The 18,324-nt window shown below is 47.7% G+C and overlaps 2 protein-coding genes across 3 annotated transcripts in view; both read right to left on the bottom strand.

The window, feature by feature from the left end:
- The window catches only part of Muc20 (mucin 20, cell surface associated), an 11,744-nt gene extending 3,477 nt beyond the window's left edge, over nucleotides 1-8,267 (bottom strand). Inside the window, exons 1-5 of the mRNA XM_031364679.1 lie at nucleotides 8,192-8,267; nucleotides 4,845-5,298; nucleotides 4,511-4,682; nucleotides 3,031-4,144; nucleotides 536-627 (exon numbers count right to left, since the gene is read on the bottom strand). Of these exons, the coding sequence (XP_031220539.1) occupies nucleotides 536-627; nucleotides 3,031-4,144; nucleotides 4,511-4,682; nucleotides 4,845-5,298; nucleotides 8,192-8,267 (1,908 nt within the window). The remainder of the gene's footprint in view (nucleotides 1-535; nucleotides 628-3,030; nucleotides 4,145-4,510; nucleotides 4,683-4,844; nucleotides 5,299-8,191) is intronic.
- A 7,497-nt stretch (nucleotides 8,268-15,764) lies between these two features.
- Nucleotides 15,765-18,324, bottom strand: part of LOC116086389 — a 5,666-nt gene continuing 3,106 nt past the window's right edge. Inside the window, exons 2-4 of one of the 2 annotated variants that reach the window (XM_031364680.1) lie at nucleotides 17,760-17,951; nucleotides 17,307-17,401; nucleotides 15,765-16,055 (exon numbers count right to left, since the gene is read on the bottom strand). In XM_031364680.1, coding sequence (XP_031220540.1) covers nucleotides 15,981-16,055; nucleotides 17,307-17,401; nucleotides 17,760-17,951 — 362 coding nt within the window. In that variant the 3' untranslated portion in view covers nucleotides 15,765-15,980. Of the gene's footprint in view, nucleotides 16,056-17,306; nucleotides 17,402-17,559; nucleotides 17,727-17,759; nucleotides 17,952-18,324 lie in introns of those variants that run through there. The other variant, XR_004116904.1, reaches the window with a different exon arrangement.

Below are 18,324 nucleotides of genomic sequence, written 5' to 3' on the forward strand. Positions count from 1 at the left end.
CTCAATTAAATGTTGTCCTTATAAGAGTAGCCTTGGTCATGGTGTCTGTTCACAGCAGTAAAACCCTACTAAGACACATATGAATGGAGAAAGTCCATGAAGAATGAAGGGCATAGAGCTGACAGAGATAGAGAAAATCTCATGATTGTGTTTGCACTACTGGCTCCAGCAGTCTCCAAAGCTGGAGGAGCCATCTGAAGATTTCTCAGACCTTGACTTTTCCAAGTAAACTACCATGCCTTGGTTCCTGATGCTTGTAACCAAACTCTCTACTCACTTTCCCATTAATATCATTGACCTTTTCAAAGACCAGAAGGCCTTCACTCCCAAGACTGGAACAAATTGGATCTGGGGCTGAGGAGATGTATTCACATCACAGAAAGGGAACAGAAGGGCGGAGAAGCTTGGCGGGATCAAAGGCAGGCATGAGCCCGGGTCAGCCCTCTGATGCTCTTTCACGGGGTCATTGACCTCCCATGTCCTAGATGCTCCCTGGAGCCCCCAAGAGACCCTCACTTACTCCTGGTATGCATACCTGGTACATCAACTTCTCTCTGGCGTTGTGCTCAGTGAGGTCCTCAGGGGAGGCCACAGTCAGCCGTACAAGGAGGAATCCTCCATCTTCACCTGAAGGTTGAGAATAGACAAGAAACAACGCCAACACAGCCGACTCATCTCCAGCCTGGGCCTCTCTCCACATGTGTCTATAGTCCTACCAGAAAATATGTGTGTGTATCTACATGGATCTAACATTTGCTCTCCAAAAACAGAAAGGAGGACTCCCTTCCTAGAGTAGTTATGCCTATGGAAGTGTCCCCCTGACCAGTGAGTGAAGTACACGATGTCTTAGAGTACCCCCATATTTGAAAAAGCCAAAGAGAAGATTGCGGAAGGGAAAAAAATGTTCTTAAGGCCTGGAGACCCTGGATGAGTCAGTTGGAGAGGACCCTGGGCAGGAAGAGTGCTGGAGAGGGTGGCCCTCTGAGAGTTGCCTTGAAAGAATGCCAGAGAGGGGTGTTGCAGTAGCTTTTGTCAGCCTGGACACAGGCCTGGACACACCCAGGAGGAGGAAATCTCACCGAGGAATTGCCTCCATCAGATTGGCCTGTGGGCATGTCTGTGGGGCATTTTCTTGATTACTAATTGATGTAGGATGGCCCAGCCCACTGTGGGCAGTGCCATTCCTGGGCAGGTGGGCCTGGGGTATATAAGAAAGCAAACCAAGTGAGCCAGGAGAAGCAAGTGAAATAAATCGTTTCCTCTCTAGCTTGCTCTTAGTCCAGATAGAAAGCCAGAACATCTGGTGAATTTATTTTTGGGTTCTGCCTACTGATTGCAAAGTTTTTGCCTAGAATGAAAAAGATACTCAATAACATGGTTGTGAGTAAATTTTTTTCTTGCTTTAATTTCTATTTTTGATAAGGTCTTACTATGTAGATCAAGCTGGCTTCAAATTCAGAGTCCTTCTGCTTCTGCCTCCTGAGTGCTGGTGTGCAGGCCAGAGATACCATGCCTGAGAGTGTAGCATAGATACAGATTGAGTTGACAGAGATAGAGACCAAATAAAAGATGATACAGGTAGAGATGGACATAGAAATAGAGACAGACAATTGGGAGGCAGAGACAGGCGGATTTCTGAGTTCGAGGCCAGCCTGGTCTACAGAGTGAGTACCAGGACAGCCAGGGCTACACAGAGAAATCCTGTCTCGAAAAAAAAAAACAAAAAAAGAAAAGAAAAAAAGAGAAAGAAATAAAGACAGAAATGATAGAGGCAGAGGTAATAGAGACAGAGAGATCAAGATTGAGTGAGGTGACGGGACAGAGATGATGGAGGTGACACAGAGAGATAGAGATGATGGAGACAGAGACGACAGAGATGACAGAGACAGATGACAGAGATGACTGAGGTGACACACAGAGAGGTGAGAGACAGATTTTCAGGGCATGAAGTCAAATGTAAGGGCTCAGGCACTCGAACAGTGTCAAGCACTCCATCACTGAGCTATATCCTCAACTCATGATTAACATTTTTATTTCCCTTGCCCAAAAAGGTAGAATAAGGCAAAGATACTCAGGAATGAGCCACAAGGAAAAGATAAGCAGCAGAGGCAGACGCGCCAGCTGCCCTTACCAGAGAGTTGCTGACAGTGGGCTTCTCTGAGAAGTTTCTGTTGTTTCAGAAATGAAGATTTAAACTCCTCAAATGTTGTGTTATTGGTTTGTCGAAAGTCACACTTTATGATGTAGAACACAGCAAATATGGCCACCAAACCCCACTTGCATGCCCTGCACATGCTCCGAGGGCAGCAATTTGGACACGTTTGCACATTCTTTCCTTCTGTGTGGGCTTTGCTGGCTAGAGGCCTCCAAGGCTTGACCCTCAAGGGTCAAGTCTTTTGAATAACATTACAGATCTCATCTGAAGCACAGTAACCACCCAATAGTTAACTTCATAGAAGTTAGACCTGGATAAAGATGGTACTCATCCACTACAAACGCCCTCTGGCCAAGGTCAAAAAACTTGGGCTCAGAGGAGAGGGGCAGGTCCAAGGTCTCTCAGGTTAAAGCACTGCCAAGATCTCAACCACTTCTGGAAAACCCAGTTTCACACTCATCGCACACACACATCATGACATCACATATACATTATATCACCTATACATCTCTACATCACACATACATCACTACATCACACACACCACTACATCACATATGCATCATATATACATCACTACATCACATACACATCACTATGCCACATATACATCATGATATCACATATACATTACATCACACACATCATGACATCACATATATATTATGACATCACACATACACCACATATACATCACTACATCACCATAGACATCACTACATCTCATACACATCTTAGCTGCTTTTTGATGACCCACCAGGAGATCATGAAACGCCAAGGAGAGGGTGCAATATTGGCCTTTAGTTCCTTTTTCCCTCTCAACTCCTTATGGATACTCCAAATCTCCAAAAATCGCTCATGGGAGTTTTGCTTACCTGGATCACGTTTTGTGGTTTTTCTTATCCAAGTTGTGGATGCAGATGTTGTGGGATTTGTCGGGGGCTTTGGTGAGGCTGTGGCCTTGGCTAAGGTGATGTTTGGCTTTTTGCTGGTGCTAGCTGTAGTTGAATAGGTAAAAAAAGGAGGGCGACTCCCTGTGAGGAAGGAGCTGTTGGTTGTGTTGCCTGTGGTTAAAGTCTCTGAGGTAGCAGAGCTCTCGGTGGTGACCACTGCTGGGAGGCTGCTGCTGTCCAGAGCCGTGGAACTCACGGAGGAGCTCGCTTCTCCCATTGTTGATCCAGCAACCGTGGGGACGGCGATGGTCCCCAAGACCTCTGTGTGGCTTTGTGTCTCAATAGAGAGTGCTGAAGTGTCTTCCGGTGGGTTCCTTCTAACTGTCACCCACGTTTCAACAGAGGTAAGAGTCTGGGCCACTGTTGTTTCGATTTCTGTGATTCTGGGGACTATACCCTCAAGAGTGCTGGCAAGGGCCAGGGTGCCAGCGCTTGACAGGATCCCAGGTGAGCTTGTTGTCTTGGGGATAATTGTTTTTGCCTCAGTGGATGGAGGCAAAGTTGACACCTCAGAAGTGGACAAGGCTGCCATCGCTTCTGTAGGACTGAGGCTCGCATCTGGGGTCCCAGAGATGGTGACAGTTGTTTCTATTTCTGTGACGCAGGTGGTGAGTTTAATATGGGTGACGCTGAACGCAACCAAGCCCTTGCCTGGAGTTGCACTGTTGGGTCCCAGGACCTGTGAGCCGCTGAGGACCCCAGCGGAGCTGTCAGAGGAGGAGCTGCTCTCTGAAGACAGGTGCTCCACTTCCGTGGAGGCGTGTGCCAAAGTCAGGAGGTCAACTGTGATCTTCCTTGACTCTTCAGAGCTGTCATCAGTACAAAGTGTGTCAAAGATGGCTCCTATGGCATCCCACACTGGGCCAGTTTGGACAGTACTCATCTCAGTTCTGGGACTGCCGCTTGGTGCCAATGTCTCTGTAGGGATGGTGTGCACAACCATGAAGTTGGAAGGTATTCTTATTGAAACAGTTCTGGTCTCTGTTACAGTGGAAATGGTCTGGGTCTTTAGGGTCAATTTGACAGGTGAGATGGTCTGGTTATCCAGGGATGATGGTGCAGGAGAAGTGGTCTGGGTCTCCAGGGATGATGGTGCAGAGGAAGTGGTCAGAGATGATGGTACAGGGAAAGTGGTCAGGGATGATGGTGGAGGGGAAGTGGTCAGGGATGATGGTACAGGGAAAGTGGTCAGGGATGATGGTGGAGGGGAAGTGGTCAGGGATGATGGTGCAGGGAAAGTGGTCAGAGATGATGGTGCAGGGAAAGTGGTCAGAGATGATGGTACAGGGGAAGTGGTCAGGGTCTCCAGGGATGATGGTGCAGGGGAAGTGGTCAGGGATGATGGTGCAGGGGAAGTGGTCAGAGATGATGGTGCAGGGAAAGTGGTCAGAGATGATGGTACAGGGGAAGTGGTCTGGGTCTCCAGGGATGATGGTGCAGGGGAAGTGGTCAGGGATGATGGTGCAGGGGAAGTGGTCTGGGTACTCAGGGATGATGGTGCAGAGGAAGTGGTCAGAGATGATGGTACAGGGAAAGTGGTCAGAGATGATGGTGCAGGGGAAGTGGTCAGGGATGTTGGTGCAGGGGAAGTGGTCAGGGATGATGGTGCAGGGGAAGTAGTCAGGGGTGATGGTGCAGGGGAAGTGGTCAGGGTACTCAGGGATGATGGAGTTGGGGAAGTGTTTGGGGTACTCAGGGATGATGGTGCAGGAGAAGTGGTCAGGGTACTCAGGGATGATGGTGCAGGAGAAGTGGTCAGGGTACTCAGGGATGATGGTGCAGGGGAAGTGGTCGGGGTACTCAGGGATGATGGTGCAGGGGAAGTGGTCAGGACATCCAGGGACGATGCTGTTGGGGAGGTAGTCTGCATATTTAGGGTTGACACATTAGGAGAGGTGGTCTGGGTCTCTAGGGATGATGCTGCAGAAGTGGCAGTATGTGTCTTCCTAGTCTTTGTTACAAAAGAGGTGGTCTGGGTGTTCCTGGAATTGACCTCTGAAGTGATACTGGTTGCGATTAAGGCGTTAGAAGCAGTTTCAGTGCTGAGAGCTCTTGTGTCTAGAGGAACATTCTGAGTCAGGTTGGTGGTCTGGAAAGCTCTCTCTGAGCTGGGCCTGTCCCTCTGAGTAAAGGTGGGCACTTCTGTGTTATTGGATGTCACCAAAGGAAGTGATCTGTTAATGCCGAGGCCTGTGACAGGTGAGAACAACCTGGTGAGTGCCCGTGGACTGACACCACGGTTTATTGGATGATACGGAGGGTCATCGTCTACTTAAACCTAGAGGATGAAGGCAGCACAGAGGAGCCAAAGCCTTCGCAGCAGCCCTGAAGACACACTGCCCCAACTAGTGACCTCTGAAGCCCTGACAATTGTCCCCTGCCCCAAAGGATCCCAGCTGACCAGTGGTCTGCGGTTCAGCCTCGCAGCGTGCACTGACAAAGGCAGGCAAAGAAGACAGGAGTCCACATGAACCTTGGACTGCCGAACAGGGATCAGGACTCCCAGAACTTTCTGAGGAAACTTTGTCACTCTCCCCTGGGTAGTTTGTTCACCCTCCCCCCCACCAAATTTTTGTTCCATAGAAGTATGTTCCTCCGAGTCTAGAATGGTCTGTGGTTTCATCTTTAGAGATAACTGGGAGGACAGGGAGAGGAGCCTCCAGCCTGAGTGGAATATGTCCTAGGAAAGCAAGCGAGCAGGGAGCTGGAGCCAGCTCATCTGGGTAAAGAAAATGATTAGTGGGTGCGCACACATGCACGCACACATGCATGCACCCATGCACACATGCATACACATGTGCACACATGCATGCACACACACATATCCCCTCTTTGCTTGCTCACTCAACACAACTACACGCATGCACACACACACACACACACACACACACGTCTGCAGGAGCTACTGATTGCCTTCTTCATATGAGCATTTATGCCCAAGCCCAAGCTATTTCTTTGAGGCCCCTGGTCCACAGAACCCAGCCCAGATCATAGGCCATCGCTGCTTTCCTCTTCCATCCCTCCTAAGGGAGGGTGAGAAGAGTATGGAAATACAGCCTGGTTTGAGTCTCGCCTCTGTTGGTTGTTCTGCTGCGTACTTACTCTGTGACACAGGCCGAGTCTCTGTGCTCCACACTGGTACTTTCTCATCTGTAAAGTGGAGGGAGGGTCACCTGCTTCCTGGGGTTGTAGGGTTTCAATTAAACAGAATGAAAACTTCAGCACAAGCTTGGTCAATTGTGACCGAGTGTGACAGGCAGGGTGGGTCACTGGTTAGGCCCTGCTAGCAGTGATGGCCCCAGAGTTAAATTACTCCCTATAAGCTGCAGTCTCCTTGCTCTTAAGTGGGCGGCAGTGTCTTGGAGGTACGAGCCTATTCCTCGACGTTATTGTGAGGATTTAAAAGGTAATGTTGGACCAGCCCAATAGCCCCAGTGGGTAAAGCTACTTGCTACCAAGCTTGATGATCTGAATTTAAGATTCAGGTTACCATACACATGTCAGGTACTTGTACATACTCTCTCTCTCTCTCTCTCTCTCTCTCTCTCTCTCTCTCTGTGTGTGTGTGTGTGTGTGTGTGTGTGTGTGTGTAGCTGAACTTTGGGTTTGATTGAAAGATCCTAGATTAAGAAATAAGGTGAGAGATACTTCAAAGATGATCCCAAAATCAACCCTGGGCCTCCAACTGTACACATCTTTACACACAGCCAAACACATGTGGATCCACACATATGTAAAAGCATTTCTCTTTCACACACACATACATAGAAAATGGAAAATGGAAAAATTAATAAAAAGTGTATATAGTGGGCTGGAGAGATGGCTCAGTGGTTAAGGGCACTGACTGCTCTTCCAAAGGTCCTGAGTTCAAATCCTAGCAACCACATGGTGGCTCACAACCATATGTAATGAGATCTGACGACTTCTTCTGGTGCATCTGAAAACAGCTACAGTGTACTTAAATATAACAATAAGTAAATCCTTGGGCTGGAATAAGCAGGGGCCAGAGTGAGCATAGGTCCTGAGTTCAATTCCCAACAACCACATGATGGCTCACAACCATCTGTACAGCTACAGTGTACTCATATACATTAAATAAATAAATAAATTTTTTTTCTATTTTTTTTAAAGATTTATTTATTTATTATATGTAAGTACACTGTAGCTGTCTTCAGACACACCAGAAGAGGGCGTCAGATCTCATTACAGATGGTTGTGAGCCACCATGTGGTTGCTGGGATCTGAACTCATGACCTTCCAAAGAGCAGTCGGTGCTCTTCCCCGCTGAGCCATCTCACCAGCCCATAAATCTTTTTTTTTTTTTTTTAAAGTGTATATAGCAAGTTCCATGCAGCCAGGGCCCTGTGTCAATAACAAATAAATAAATATTTATTTATTTCTAAATTCTGTCAATAAATTTTAAAATGGAATTTTAAAAAGTAATGAGTGGTGCGACATGTCAGTGTGCGGTCTCTGCTGGTGCAGTCCCCATGCTGTGGGGACATGGACAGCAGGGGACAGACTAAATCAGAGGTCTCAGTAGAACGCTGTTCAGTTTTACTATGAACCTAAAGTTAGCCTGAAAATTAGCTATTTTAAAGTGTGTGGGATGAATTTGGCATAGTGCCTGTTAGTGACCGATCACTGTTAGCTTCTCTCTTTCAGAAAAGCCTGCCTCTCTCAGAATCTCCCTGCCCAAGCAGTGTGTGACAAACTTTTCATTCAAAAGGCAAAGTTCAAAGAATAGCTGGGCTAGGTAACAGTGTTGGATGAACCAGAGCTTCCTTAGGCCATATTCTTCCATTCACAGCAAAAAGATCACCAGCTGGCATCTCCCAATCCCCTCTTCCCTTCCACCCCACTATCCCATGACTAAAGACTAAGTCCAGACTCCCTTACAGTGATGACCGCAGGGCCACCACGCTTAAGCTGACCTGTCTGCCGTCCCGCACACTTGTCTATTCCTCAGGACATTAATACAAGTAACAAAAATGTCTCCCTTGCCCACAAAGGGCTGTCTTTGCCAGCACTGACACCCAGAGCTCCCCCAGGGAGGAGCCCCAGGGGTTGTTCTGTTCCTTACCTGGAGAGCTCACACTGACTCCAGCCTTCCAGCAGAAGACAAGGAGAGGCACAGCCAGGCCCCAGACGGAGCCCATCATGCCTGGCACTGACCACCGCTGCCTGCCAGGCCTGCCTGCTGCCTCTCCTCGCCACCCTTTCCTGCTTCCTCAATGCTGGGAGGAGGGGCAGCCAACTGCCCAGGTGTGACTGGGTAGGTTCCAGGATACAGCCGGGTGACCACAAACGTGCAAGCTCACAGCAGGCTCATGGTCCCAGTCCCCATCCCCACTCCCTTGCCTGGCAGCCTTGCCTCTCTGATTTGAAGATACGGCATCAATTCCATTCTGAAACCCTCCCCTGGCACTGAGAAAGGCATGAGATAAATGGTTTTTACTCCACTCACCCATACCTGGGGTCCAGGCTTCATGAACAGACCTGAGTTTCTCTGCTGAGCCTAGATTTGATCAGTTCTAGGGACCAAGGGCAAATAAGAGAACATTTCTGAGCCTCGACTTCTTGATCTATAAAACAGACACACTGTCTTGACTCAGGACGTCACCAAAGTTCTTACACAGTGTCTCCTGTACATTGCTGGTGCTCAGAGAAAATGCATCCATCTCGATAGCTCAAGATATAAGTGGAAGCCCTCACCAGTTGATGTGAATGTTCCTGAGGTCTCAAGGGGACAGTGTCCCAGTGTGGAGGCAGGACTCTAACTTCTAATATCATCTTTCTATATTCAACATCCTGGGATTTTGCAGGTCAAAGGCAGGACCAGGTCCCCTGCCGGGCTTGAAGAACCAGGATGTGGAGGATGGCGTGATACTCTGAATCCAAGAGCCAGCGGAAGTTAGGGACACTTAGGAGACTAGCTCCTGAGGCAAGGAGGGACATTATGGACTGTAATTTTTCCTGTGCCTCCCCCTAAACAGAGAGGATTCTTACCCCTCGAGGACCAAGGCCTAGTGCCCTTAGGGCCACACCTGGTGGCCAGACAAGGTTCCATGGCATTTTAAGTGCTTTTGGATGAAAGTATCTCCGGGATGGAGCAGACATCTCCGATCTGTGTCACAGAATCACAAAACTGAGAACAGGAAGGAAATGTAAAACCATATCAAAAGATTTGCCCTGTTTCCAACTCTGTCCTTAATGGTGGGCAAGAAGTTGTGTGGTCTTAGACGAGTTGTTTGCCCTCTCTGGACCTCAGACAGGAAGAATTCTGAGGGCTTCTTGGCCCAGCAGTCTGAGATTGGCTGCTGGATATCTTACAGTATCATCTAGAACTTTACTGGGCATTGGGGTGACAGGCTGTCCTGTCATCTTGGGGTATTCTCAGGGTCTGTCAACCTCTTCAGAAGGAGCCGATGGAGTCTGTGTGAGGTAACCTGACACTTGGAGTTGAGGGTCTTGGGGAGAAGTCTCAGGAACACAGTCCGCAGGCTGGACCTCTTCCATTCTCAGGCTCAAACTCAGCTCTCTGCTCTAACAGGTGGAAGGAGGAGGGGCCAACACAGGGACCTTGCCATGTAGCCATGTCCCCATGTGAAACCCACCACCGCAGGAGGGCAGGTCCTCTGGGCAGCCTTCCATCTTCTTCCGCTGCACCCCTGCCAGGCTAGGGGCTTCCTCATTCCAGGGGCAGGCAGGTCCCTACTTTGAGCTTACTCTACGAACCAGCATTCGGGTGCCCTTTTCACCCCAACAAGGAATTCCCCACTGCATTTCTTCCTCTTCCAACTGAAATAGCCAACAGCTCTACACACTTGCTAATGTAGAAGAAAAAAAACAAACAAAAACAGAAAAACCCTAAGAAGATCTGGACTAATTTCTGTGGAATGAATTTATAGTCTTAGCTGGCCCATATAAAAGACACACAATCCAGGTATTCTATTTACAAGCTGTAAGGCTAGATTGGACAGGTTTGGAGCTATACTAACTTATTCCCTAGCTATAAAGTCCCTTATTACTTGCTGTTTCTCCTGGCCACTTAGTAGTCATGGTCCATCTCCTCTCATGGCGGCCTCCTCAACTTCCATCTTCTTTCTTCTTCCTCCTCTCCCCGCAACCCCCTCACTCGATCCCCAAGTCCCACCTTTCTCCCTCCACTGCCCAAACACAAGCTCTAACCTTTTATTGACCACTTACATTGGTGAGAAGATTCACATAGCATCCCTTGGTGTACATGAGGATCTGCTGTCAGGGACAACCACATCTTGAGAAGCCAGCATTTAGCATTAGAGTAAATACGAGTAGCATCAGACCAACCCACTATGAGTTTCTTCTTTATTCAGGGTTATTTCCAAGCCTGGCTGATGGCCAGCAGCTCTGAGAGCCATCACAAACTTCACTAGAAAGTTCTTGGGCCATTTCTTCACAGCCCAGCTTGGCTCTCACCACAAATTAGCACAAGTCTCACTACTTTAACAAGCACGTGCTTCTATATGTCAGACATTGGTCTCAGCTCTTGAGATATAATACATCATTGAAGAAAACAGACAAGGCCGGCCCTCAGGAGCTGAGTCCTAAAGAGAGAGTGGGCAATGAACACGGGAATAGGAATTTGTAAGTGACAGAGAAAGGAAGACAAGAGACATTATGAGAGCTGGGGTATATGTGTGTGTGTGGGGGTGCAGGTTGCAGTACTGAATAACAAGGGAGGAGGTTGTAGGAGCATCTAGGGAGATGTCAGAAAGCAGAAAGTTTTATGTCATGAGAATTATGGAAGTTTAGTTTCCTTTAAAAACAAAACAAAATAAAAAAAACCCTCAGAAATGCACACGCCTTTAATCCCAGCACTTGGGAGGCAGAGGCAGGCAGATTTCTGAGTTTGAGGCCAGCCTGGTCTACAGAGTGAGTTCCAGGACAGCCAGGGCCACACAGAGAAACTCTGTCTCGAAAAACCAAACCAAACCAAACCAAACCAAAACAAAACAAAACAAAAAACCAAACCCCTCAGAAATGTTGTAAGAATATGTTAATATGATTTTTTTAAATCCCAGGTGTGGGATGAGAGGCAGCTTCAGATTGTCCACAGCAGCTGACTAGGATTTGCCTCGTGCTCTGGCAGGGGTGTGATTTTGCCAGCTGCAGACAGTTTCTGCGATTGTATGACATTTGGAATTCTGGGGACTTTTCAGAGAGTATATAAATGCTAGGGTCCTGAGGGGCACAGTGGGTTGTTGTTTGTAGTTGTTTGCAGTTTTTTGGTAGTGGTGCACAAAGAAGAAAGTAGATATCCTGACAGTGAAGATCAAACTTGCCCCCAGGAACTCAGCAGCCCTAACCAGCAAAAAGTACTCTGACGATCACGTTGCTCCCTTTCTCGCCCCTGACTTTATTCAGGGTCTCTTTCCTTTCCTCTCTATCCTTCTTTCTCTCTTATTTAGTGTTAGGGGGTTGAAAGGGTAGAGAAGGGTAGAAGAAAGAAGAACCCACAAAGTAGCCAAAGATGGCTACAGGTTATGAACACCAAACAGCAGCTGGGGCTAGAGTCACAGAAGTATAAATGATGGGGGTTGGGGGACAGCAGAATGGTAGGGGAGGGTAACGGGGATTTTGTGTGCATCTGAGGTTTTACTCTATCAAAATATAAATTACAATAGAGTTTAAATGTCTTTAGTGGTTTTATCTATGCTCCTAGAGTCTGGCTTCATTCCACAAAACAGAATGAGCAACAGTTCTGTGGGCTTAACTGACAACGCAGAGTGCAGAACATGGAGAAAACAAGACAGGGTTCACCTCCAGGTCAGGACCTGGGTGGGGTTATCCCCAGGTCAGGGCCTGGGTGGGTTCATCCCCGGGACAGGGCCTGGGTGGGGTTTGCCCCACCACTGCAAGGAAAAGTAAAAGCAAAACCAAGTAGTGCTGGGTGACTTCAAATCTACATTCCTGGTAAGGTGGGAACAGGGAAATAGACAATGAACTACTGACTGCTTACTCTCAGGTCCATTTTTTTTTTTTTTTTTTTTTTTTTTTTTTTTTTTTTTTTTTTTTTTTTTTTTTTTTTTTTTTTTTTTTTTTGTTAAGAGCTAAACAGAAGGGACTTTTCCATTACCTGTTCTCAAAATCCAGCAATTGACTCTCTTCTGACTTCTAAGTTCAGATAACTTAGTTTCAGGGACATGAGACTAAAATGACTGCCTCCATCTGGTCTGCTGGCCTTGCTAGGGACCCTTGTTCAAGTCAATGGGGCCCTCTGATTTTTAACTTGATGAGCAAGTGAGCTTGAGGTGTTCCTGGAGAGCTCTGAGTAGAGCGATGAGTCCTAACTTGGGTCTTAGAAGGCCAGGCAGCGGGAATCCCGGCAGCTCTGTTGAGAACAACATAGAGACTAGGAGTTAGCATGATATGGGATGGTGGGAAGAAAAGGCCTGGGAAAGCTCTCTGATGAGTGATAGGTTTTGAAAGCAGAGATGGAGCTGGGCAGTGGTAGTGCACGCCTTTGATCCCAGCCCTTGGGAGTCAGAGGCAGGCGGATTTCTGAGTTTGAGTCCAGCCTGGTCTACAGAGTGAGTTCCAGGACAGCCAGGACTACACAGAGAAACCCTGTCTTGAAAAAAAAGAAAAAAGAAAAAAAAAAAGAAAAAGAAAATAGGAAGTAGAGATGGAGATCAATTCAGCTTGATTGATGTGGGGTGTCAGGGTGGAGCCAAGGATGAGCGTAGGCTCTCAGCCTGAGCATCAGAAAAGATCCTGGAGTCATCAGCACCAGTTAGGCTCAGCTCTCCTACTCTCTGTCCCCCACAAAACCAGCATATAGGGAAGGGGTGACTCTGACTCGGGACAAGGCCTAATTGACTTAGCAAAAATGTCCTGGAAGTACAAAGTCGTTCGTTGCTAGACAAGGAGCTGGTCCTAGTTGCACTTTCTGATTTGTTTTGGGTTTCTTATCTCCACTGTCTCCTTTTACCATCTTGGGTCCAGGAGCTGGGGCTTGTCCCCCAGGAGGGGACAAACTTTATTTACAGGTGCACTTGTATGTGTGCTCAGTACAAATAGCTCACCAGATAGCTGGCTTGAAATGTTTATATACTAAACTTACCAAGGGGCATGGGGCTTTCAGCAGCAATGGGAAGATAGGAAAGCAGCTACAAGCTTTGTTACACTCACAGGGTGGACAGTCTGTCCCCAAAGCAGACAGAGGAACAGGAAATTGTGCTAACCCTGCATCTTGAAGGGACCCTGTTTTAACCAGATAAATTAGGATATATTGCCTGGTCCCCAATATTTTCACTTAAAAAAAAAAAAAGAAAAACCTCATGTAGGGCTAGGGAGATGGCTCAGTTGGTGGCGTGTTGCCTCCCAGGTAAGGGCTTGAGTCTGATCCCCCCAAACCCACAGAAAAAAATGTCAGGTTTGGTGGTGTGTGCGTGCTGTCCCAGAGCTGAAGAGGCAAAGACAGAAGGATCCTCAGGATTCACTGGCCAGATAGCCTAGCCTAACTGGGAAGCTCCAGGCCTAGAAGAGATCCTGTCCCAAAGGAAGTAGACAGTGTCCCCGAGGATGCCATCTGAGATTGTCCTCTGGCCTTCAAATGAATGTGCATATGTGCACATGCACCTATTCTCTCTCTCTCTCTCTCTCTCTCTCTCTCTCTCTCTCTCTCTCTCTCTCTCTCTCTCACACACACACACACACACACACACACACACACACACACATTTAAAACAACCTCTTCATGCCAGCTGACAGCATTCTGAGAGGATTCCACAAATCCTGCATGTTGTGTAAGCACAAGCAGATGGTGTGCAAGAACAGTCTTGGAAGCTGACATATGAGGATTGCAGATTGCAGGTTAAATGCCTGCCTGGGCAACTTAGTAAGACCCTGTCTTGAAGTAAAGGTTGAAAACAGAATTGGGGATTACAGCTCAGTGGTAGAGAGTTTGCCATTGTGTGAGGCTTTAAGTTCCATCACCAAGTTCACAGAGAATAATAATGAACAAGCTCCTGTGTGTGTCCCCTCACTCTGTCACTGAGGACAAGTTCAGGGCTATGTAAATGGGATCATGCATTCACTCTTCAGTATTTGGCTTCTCTCTTTCTTTCTTTCTTTCTTTCTTTCTTTTTTTTTTGTTTGTTTTTGTTTTTTCGAGACAGGGTTTCTCTGTGTAGCCTTGGCTGTCTTGGAACTCACTCTGTAGACCAGGCTGGCCTCAGAAATCCACCTGCCTCTGCCTCCCAAGTGTTGGGATTAAAGGCGTGCGCCACCACCGCCCAGCTGGCTTCTTTCATTTAACGTTATGTCTGTGAGGTTCTCCAGAGCTCTTATGTATAACAATGCTTTATCCTTTTATGGGGGTGGTTTTCCATTGTAATAATCAACCACAACTTCTCTGGGCATTTTCTTATTGATGGATATTTGGGTTGATTCCAGTTTTTCCCTAGTCTGCATAAAGTTGCTGCTCACTTTATTGCATATGTCTTGGATATATATTTCCAGGACTCTGTAGGTCGACTTGTAACCCCTGAGAAAGGAGACAGGCATACTGACCTGTTTCCAGATAGATGCCTTTCAGATACATTCCCCATGGCCTCTTAGAAGATCCCACAGGTGAAGCAGCCAGTCAGCCGCAGCTAGAGCTGACTGGAGGGCAGGTCTTTGTGCTGGCCCTCCCTCCGTCCCTGTTTCATTTGCCTTACCCTAATCCAATTGGGGTTAGGTTCCTAAATAAATAACTTAGAGAAATTAAGCCAACATAAAACCATTAGCCAAGAGCTGGGCTCTGTGCCAACAGGGATCTTGGCTACAATCAGTTGCCCAGAGACCAGTGTTCAGATTAGCAAAGGCCCAGAGCAAGGCTTGGGTGGGGAGAATGGGTGATTCTGTTCAGCTGCAACCAAGAGTGGGTAAAAGGGATTAGCAGGGGATAAAGCTGGAGCTATGCAGAGCTCGGTGGTGGCAGGCCAGGTCCAGTGCTCTCACATTTATGTAGAGAATGGAAAGCCATTGATGGCCTCTGAACAGAGAGCTGGCCACATACCAGAGCTTCAGTGATGCAATCTGGCCAGAAGCCAGAGACCAGCACCAGGAAAGAGCCGCTGACCCAAGACTGTGGTCACGGAACTACAGTAAGAAGGGTGGGGTCATGTGGCCATAGCATTAGAAGGTCATTGGGAAAGGGGAGTAAGAGATGACCCTGTGGCTAAGATCCAGGAGGTCAAATGCAGAACAGGGTGGAGAGAGAAGATGAATTACTTAACTAAAGGCTATTGCTTTGGGTTCTTATTTTCTGATTTTTAAAAAACAAAAGAAAACAAAACAATAACAAAAAAAACTCCAGGGTCTCATATAGCCCAGGCTGGCCTTGAGCTAACTATACAGCCAAGATGACATTGAATGTCTGATCTACCGGCTTCACCCTCCTCCATCTCCCTAGTACTAGGATAACAAGCAGGTGTCACCATACCTGATTTCTGGGGTGCTTGGCACTGACTCCAGGGTTTGATATGCTTAGCAAATGCTCCATCAACTAAGCTATACCCCCAGCTCCCTAATTTTCTACATTCAAGTCATTGTTATATTATAATAAATATACCAAATTGTCTATACGTGTAACCACCACAACACAATGAGAAATATCATGAGCTGAATGTATTTTTGTAATTTTTTTTATGTCTAATTCTGTGCACTTTTAAATGTGTTTAAAACAATTTCAGGTTTCAGTTTTCCCAGACTAAGCCAATGTGGGGCTCATAGGATGGCAGCTGAGAGACAGATACCACTGGGCTGGGCCAGCCATGTTGGCCCCAACAAACCAAAGGTGATCTCCGTTCCATGGGTCTGGCTGGCAAGGGCTGGAGGAGGACTCAGGCTCTCTTTCTGATTCCCTTCATAGTGACCAAGAGTGGCCTTCTGGAGAGGGTGTGGAGGAGCTGCAGAACCTAACAAGCAACAAATCCCATGAGAGTTGCTGACACCCGTGGTCTCATATTCTAACCATCTCTTGGGTCAGCAAGAGCCATAGCCTCCATGCTTGCTCTCAGTGAGTTGTCACAGCTCCCCAACCAGGGCGGGCTCAGCGGTTAGAGGAGTCCAGTCCGGTTCCCCAAGTAGCAAGTACAAGGAGCCAGGACCCTCACACCCCTTCCTCTTGTGTAATACCAGTGAAGGGTGTCTCTCTGTGTTGGGTTGAGTACTTTAGGGCCAGGGCACAGAAGGAAAGAATTGGACGGAGGAGGATTTAAAACAAATGCTGCCGAATTTGGCATGATGCCAGTTTCTGTATGGCTTACAAGCTAAAGATGTTAAGGATGTTTTGTGTATTTATAAATGGTAGCAGAGGGGAAAAAAAAAAAGAATAGAGTATGACTCATGAAAGTGAGATGCTATTCTAATAGAGCTCTCAGCTCAAAGGAGCCCTCCTCCCCTCCTACCCACTTCTCACCTGTTAGCATTCCGTCTAGGCTTCACCCCACAGTTACCTGGCAACAGCCAGGTGTGCCTGATACACTCCAAAAGGGGCTGCTTGCCCCCTCCTCACTCTCATCCTCTTACTCTCTGTCCACGTGTTCCTAGCCAGCCTCTTCTCTTCTCTCTCTCTCTCTCTCTCTCTCTCTCTCTCTCTCTCTCTCTCTCTCTCTTCTGCCTTCCTGTCTCTACTCCCTCCTCAACTCCCCTTCCCATTCTATTCCATAGTATGTCATATCGCTGGTACTTAAGGGGAAGAGATATCTCAACACCACCTCACCATACCTTGCTCTTAAAAAAACATACCCTGGGGCTGGTGAGATGGCTCAGCGGGTCAGAGCACTGACTGCTCTTCCAAAGGTCCTGAGTTCGGATCCCAGCAACCACATGGTGGCTCACAACCACCTGTAAAGAGATCTGACGCCCTCTTCTGGTGCGTCTGAAGACAGCTACAGTGAATTACGCTGGAGCGAGCGGGCGGCAGAGCTCCTGAATTCAGTTCCCAGCAGCCACACACATGATGGCTCACAGCCATCTGTACAGCTACAGTGTACTCATACACATAAAATAAATAAATAAAATAAATCTTAAAAAAAAAAAAACATATCCTTGGTTCTCCTTTTTTATAAAACACGATCCCTCCCCTCCCCTGAGTCCTAGAAGTATGAGAGGCATGAGCTGTCCAATCCCAGTAGAGGAGCCCCTCCCCCAAGCAGGGCACTCACCATGGTTTGTACCAAATCTTGCTTGCTCCTGGCTGAGTCAGGCGGGCTCTCCATCCTGAGCACCATCTGTAGCACCATCTTGGGAGTGTGAGAGGCTGAAACACAGGGTGAAGGGCCCTGTCTTCATCCGTGCCCCCCAGCCCACTGCTGGTCAACATCCCCAACACCTCTCTGAAGCTCTGCTGCTCTGAAGTCTCCAAGCAAGACCAGCATATACACAGCAAGAAACAGTTGGGCCCACCACATTCCCTACCCTGGCTTTTCACCACGGATAGCTCAGCCTCTCCCCGTGGGACCTAAAGAAAAGCTTGGAGGAGAGCAGCGGGCGAAGCAGAGCTGAGAGGAACTTGAAGACGCTTTGGGCGTGAAATGCATAGACTATAAGAACTGCAGGATCTTCAGGATGTGGTGTCATCCACTCCACAGTGGCCACCGTCTAAAGTACAGGCTTGCCTCTGTCGGTTACAGCACCCAGCTGTGCCATGGGTGGAAGTGAGCCTGCATGGTCATCAGGGTTGCAGAGGGTCCCGTGGTCTGGGCAGCAGTCTGATACCACGTGGCAGAATTTATCACAATAGCAGCTTCCTCTCTTGCAGTGGTTATCCGCTCCTGGGCAGCAGAGAGGTTGGGGCTGGGAACAACTGCCTGGGGAGAAAGAGACATTAAAAAAGACAAGAGATTTCACAGACGGTGCAGGCATAACTAGATGTGGGTATGCCAAAGAATGGCTTTGAATTCCTACTGGTAGGTTATTTCTTCACTGCCCTTGAAATGAGCCAATTCAAACCTGATTAGATTATATTAAAGGCAGGTTTATTGGGAAGCTGCTCTCAGGTGAGTTTACTGACCCCAAGGATTGAAGTCAGGGGAGTCGCCATGGGGAAGGGGGTGGGAGAGAAAAAGGGAGAAAGGGCTTGTTAGAAGAGAAGAAAGAAGAGAGGGAAGAGAGAGAGAGGAAGATAGGAGAGGAGAGAGGGAGAGGGAGAGAAAGAGAAAGAGAGAGAGAGAGAGAGAGAGA

This window comes from Mastomys coucha, unplaced genomic scaffold (genome assembly GCF_008632895.1).
Source record: "Mastomys coucha isolate ucsf_1 unplaced genomic scaffold, UCSF_Mcou_1 pScaffold12, whole genome shotgun sequence".
In the NCBI taxonomy this organism is placed as follows: domain Eukaryota; kingdom Metazoa; phylum Chordata; class Mammalia; order Rodentia; family Muridae; genus Mastomys; species Mastomys coucha.